Here is a 4,746-nt window from a genome sequence, read left to right on the forward strand (position 1 = left end):
ACCCCACCCCCTTAACCCCCATGCCACCCGCTGGCCCTAAAGTAAATAATTCTAAAAAAAAAAAAAATTAAGTTCCAGGGCCAGTCCCATACCTAGTGGTTAAGGGATCTGAAGCCCACATGCCTGACCAAGGTTTAAATCCCAGTCCCAGTGGCTTGAAAGCACATTGGGTGCACATGTGTGTGTGCACACATGTGTGTGTGTGTGTGTGTGTGTGCACGCACGCACGCACGTACATGCCCAAATTCAAACAGGGACACAGCACCCACGGCGGGGTGCTCCCCTTCTCTGTCTCCCTCTGACAAGTGTTTACACTCTCTGGCAACCAAAGAAATAAAACATCAAGCTTTAGTCATTAAGAGCAATTTACTGCCAGAGGGCATGTGTGCTCACCAGACACAGACAGAAGGCGGAACGCCCTCTATGGAGCTTGGCCGCACCGCAATCCCTTCTGCTCACTTCTGTCCTGTCGGGATTTGGGGCATGCACGCACACGTGCCTGGTGTGTTTTTCAAGCCACTAGAGTAGAGATTCAAACCAAGGTCAGCCATGTGGGATCTGGCTCCCCTAGCCAGCAGGCTGTTAGGCCTGACCTAGAAAGTTCCCTCTAATGTTATTTCTCTTCGCAGCCATTTCCACTGAGACCTGGGTCTCCACACAGAATAACTCAGTCTCGAGAAACACTGAGACTTTGCACCTGATTTCGTACAGCTCCTTTCTCTGAAGTTCCCAGAGTGGACACCTTCCCGTCCTGGAGACCCAGTCACTTCACTGCCGTGACTTCGCACGTGAGCAGGAAGCATCAGGTCAGCAGCACTGGGCTACAGGACACCTGGATGCTCTGGCGAAAGCTGGCAGTGCCACATTTCAGAGGAATTCTGGTTTTGTTTGGTTTTCTTTTCTTTTCTTTTTGGAGAGGTTTTTCCTACAGGGCGCGCGCGCTTGCTAGAAAGACAGAGACAGAGACAGAGAGACAGAAAGCGAGAAATCACCCCCCGGGGGGATGGACACGCTGCAATCCCTTCTCCTCCATTCTCCTCTCAGGATCTTGGGCACGCACACAAGCGCAGCATGAGTTTTAAACCACCGGGTCCAGGACGCAAACCATGGTCGACTACATGGGAGTCCAGCGACATAGCCGTTATGCTATGGAATTCCTGAGGAATTCCTTTTTTTAACAGTCACTGAACACAAACTTCCTAGGGATTCCAGAGTTCCTTCATAACACAAGCTGTCCTTACCCAGGGGGCATTCTGTTTCTTGGGATCCTTAGATTTTGATGGATTTACTGAAAAGGTATCTCCTATAACTAACAAAAACAACCCCAGACAGAACTGGCTTAAGAAACAACGGGGGCCAGCAGTTAGCGTAATGGCTATGTCATTGGACTCCCATGTAGTCAACCACAGTTCGAGTCCTGGACCTGGTGACTTAAACTCACACCGGGCACGTGTGCGTACGTGCCCAAGATCCCGAGAGGAGAATGGAGGAGAAGGGATTGCGGTGTGGCCATCCCCCCAGGGGGGTGATTTCTCATTTTGTGTCTCTGTCTCTCTTTCTGGAGAGTGCATGTGTCCTATAGCAAAGACTTAAAAAAAAAAAAAAGAAAGAAAAAGAAAAGAAACAACTGGGAGACCAGTGGGTGGCACGGTGGTTAAGGCACTGGACACTCCCATATAGCCAACCAAGGTTCAAGTCCTGGACCCGGGGCTTGCTTTCCCATTTTCTCTCTTTCTGTGTGTGTGTGTGTGTGTGTGTGTGTGTGTGTGTACGCGCATGCGTGTGTGTGTGTGTGTCTGGTCAAATTTAAAAAAAAAGAATGAATAAATAAAAAATAAATAACTCTTTATTTTAAAAATTACTAAACTTAATTTAAAAAAAACACAGTGACTAACAACTGTTGGTGAGGCTGGGAACACTGCTGTTAGGGATGTGGAGAGAACCATCTGGTGGCTCCTCAAAAGGTGAACTGCAGGGGCCTCATGACCCTTCCCCCTCGTGGTGCGCGTGCGAGGTGGAAGCGCACGCCCACGGTCCGAGCAGCTCGCAGCCAGAATGAGGGGCCGCCCAGCTGCGTCGGCCATGGACGGAGAAGCCAGGCGAGGTCTCTCCGCCCAGTGGATGTGACTGCGTCATAAAAAGGAATAAATCACGCTACAACACAGATGAACCGTGAAAACATGCTAACTGAAGGAAGCCAGACACCAAACGCCACGCGCCGTTGGGCCTGGTTCCCATGACGCATGCAGAGTGAGTGCAGCGAGCAGAGCAGGTGGGTGGTTTCCAAGGGCGACCAGGAAGGCGGAGAAGGGGGTATAACTGCCAGTGGTCAGGGTCTCCTTCCCTTTTTTTAAACGTTTTTGCCATGGGATGTGTGCCCTTGCTGGAGAGAGGGACAGAGGAAAGAGAAAGTGGCTGTCCCTGGCGAGCTGGCCACGCCAGCCCCTTCTCCTCCTGCGATTCTGGGCACGCTCAAGTACCCGGCATGATTTTCAATTGAGTCCAGGGTGCAAACCAGGTCGGCCCTGTGGGAGTCCAGTGCCTTAACCACCACGCCACCTGCTGTTCCCCGGGGCTCCCTTCTGGGGCGGAGAGTGCATTCTGGACGGCACACACCACTGTGAGTGTACACCCCACTGCGGTCAGCAACTGGCGTGTGCTCAGGGCAGGGCCTGGAGACCGGCACCTCTGCTTACACACACCCAGCAGGAACCCACAGTCGCTGTGGCAGGGACACGAAACGTGCAAGGCGGGTTCTCTATGAGCAAATGCTATACGTGCGGAACACAGTCGGCTTGCCATATGTATGTTTTTATAACAAAGAGGAGAACAATAAGGTGGCCTCTCCCTGCACCCAGGGGCCAGCGCTCTGTCCCACCAGACGCGGCACAGTCCACGACACGTGCAGGAAAGGGGCTGTGGCTCCCGGCCCTCCCCCTGGGGGGCACCATTACACAAATACTCACCCTCAGTGCAAACACCACGTTGAAGAGGATCATGGTAGGTGCTTCCCTCTTTGGGGACGGGTCTGTCTTAGAGACCTGCAAACGAAACCTCGCTCTGATAACCCACAGCCGTGGCCCTCCCAGTCGGCTGCTCTCAGGCAGGGGAAAGGCCCAGAGCACAGCAGAGCCAGAGGGAGACAGAGCCCCTGCATCTCTGTGACGTGACTGGTACCTTTGCAGGAGAGCAAAGGCCGGTGCTGGCCGCCCAGGCAACGGGGTGAACTGCCATGCCCAGAGGACACGGGATGGAGGGGGCTCCAGTGGGAGGAGGCCCACGCCCCCACTGCCATTCCAAGTCCACCAGGCTGTCTGCCCAGCATGACAAGGACCCAGAACCACACTCAGGGCCACAGAAGCCAGAGTAGGCCTGGTGAGGGCAGAGCAGGTGGCCTCAGTCCTCACCTCTGTGGGCCCACTCAGGCACCCGGCCAGCTCAGCCCCAGATGCTGCACTTGCAGGGCGGGGGTGAGGAGGGCTCTCGGACGCCAATGACACCTGTCACCACCAGAGGGAGATGGAGGACTGGCCCCAGCTGTTGCCCAGATACTCCTCAGGAATCCCCAGGTCTGCCTGTCACCCAGCCCTCAGGGATGACTGTGGGCAGCTGCCACTCTCCCCGCCATCACCCACACAGGGGCCAAGCGTCCTCTGTGGAGGCCCTGTGAGAAGAGAGGGTGCTGTCCTTGGGGTCAGACACACCAGCCACCCTAGAAACTCCCGCCGTCCTACCCACGAAGGCTTACAACCCTATCACGGGCCCCACGCCATGTCCAGACCGTATTAACACAGCATGTGTCACATGGCCTCCCTCAGCCTCCGCGCAGTGCTTTCGTGGTCCTGTGTGCAAAGGGCTGACTGGCAGGTCGTGGGGCGCAGGGCCCCTTGGGTCAGCACCCCAAGCCGCTAACAGCCTCACCAGAACCGTGACATGCATGAAGGACGACGTGGCAGAGGGGCTCTAGGGCAGCTGGAGCTCTAGGCACCGTGTCCCATGTGAGTGGGAGGCCAGCTCTGTGGAACACTGAGCGCCACAGCTGCCGGCGACAGGCCTGGAGACAGGCACCCTGCATGGAACGGCGGCCAGTCCAGAGAGACCCAGAGTGCAACCGGCAAAGGCTGGGGCAGGCGCCACGGCGCCCGGGGGCACGCAGAGGGGCTCTAGGGCAGCTGGAGCTCTAGGCACCGTGTCCCATGTGAGTGGGAGGCCAGCTCTGTGGAACACTGAGCGCCACAGCTGCCGGCGACAGGCCTGGAGACAGGCACCCTGCATGGAACGGCGGCCAGTCCAGAGAGACCCAGAGTGCAACCGGCAAAGGCTGGGGCAGGCGCCACGGCGCCCGGGGGCACGACACCCACTCTCCCTGCCGCACCCAGGTCCTGTGACGACACATGGCTCAGGCCTGCTTCCCCAGAGCCAGTGTCGGCCATGGCCCCGGAGTTCCCAGAGCCAGAATGGGCCAGGCCGGTCTGCTGCCCGGGAGGGCCACGTCCGTGGGTACGTACCTGCCCCAGAGCGTGCTGTAGCAGGGTTGGGTGCCCAACAAACCGCACGTTATCGATCTTCAGCTCAAACTTCTGGCCACACATCTCAGACTTGGTTGCCAGAATTGTTGCCAGAATAGCATCGGAAAACCTGGAAGTTACAGAGAAAGAGGGGCTGAGCGAGCGGGGCTGAGGGAGTGGGACGGGGGAGCAGGCCCAGGGAGCAGGGGGCCCAGGGAGTGGGGGGACCACGGAGCAG

The 4,746-nt window shown here is 56.9% G+C and overlaps 1 protein-coding gene and 1 non-coding gene across 8 annotated transcripts in view; one reads left to right on the top strand and one right to left on the bottom strand.

Moving 5' to 3' along the window:
- NPRL3 (NPR3 like, GATOR1 complex subunit) overlaps positions 1-4,746 on the bottom strand; it is a 47,958-nt gene that overhangs the window by 31,552 nt on the left and 11,660 nt on the right. For 6 of the 7 annotated variants that reach the window (XM_014587003.2, XM_027771016.1, XM_027771015.1 and 3 more), the window contains 2 exons: positions 4,509-4,638; positions 2,967-3,041 (listed from right to left, as the gene is read on the bottom strand). In XM_014587003.2, the coding sequence (XP_014442489.1) occupies positions 2,967-3,041; positions 4,509-4,592 (159 nt within the window). In that variant the 5' untranslated portion in view covers positions 4,593-4,638. Of the gene's footprint in view, positions 1-2,966; positions 3,042-3,177; positions 3,399-4,508; positions 4,639-4,746 lie in introns of those variants that run through there. The other variant, XM_027771020.1, reaches the window with a different exon arrangement.
- Positions 2,652-2,781, top strand: LOC114007451 (small nucleolar RNA SNORA11). Its single transcript, XR_003549076.1, has one exon. It is a non-coding gene; the product is annotated as a small nucleolar RNA SNORA11 (small nucleolar RNA).

This window comes from Tupaia chinensis, unplaced genomic scaffold (genome assembly GCF_000334495.1).
Source record: "Tupaia chinensis unplaced genomic scaffold, TupChi_1.0 Scaffold000178_1, whole genome shotgun sequence".
In the NCBI taxonomy this organism is placed as follows: Eukaryota; Metazoa; Chordata; class Mammalia; order Scandentia; family Tupaiidae; genus Tupaia; species Tupaia belangeri.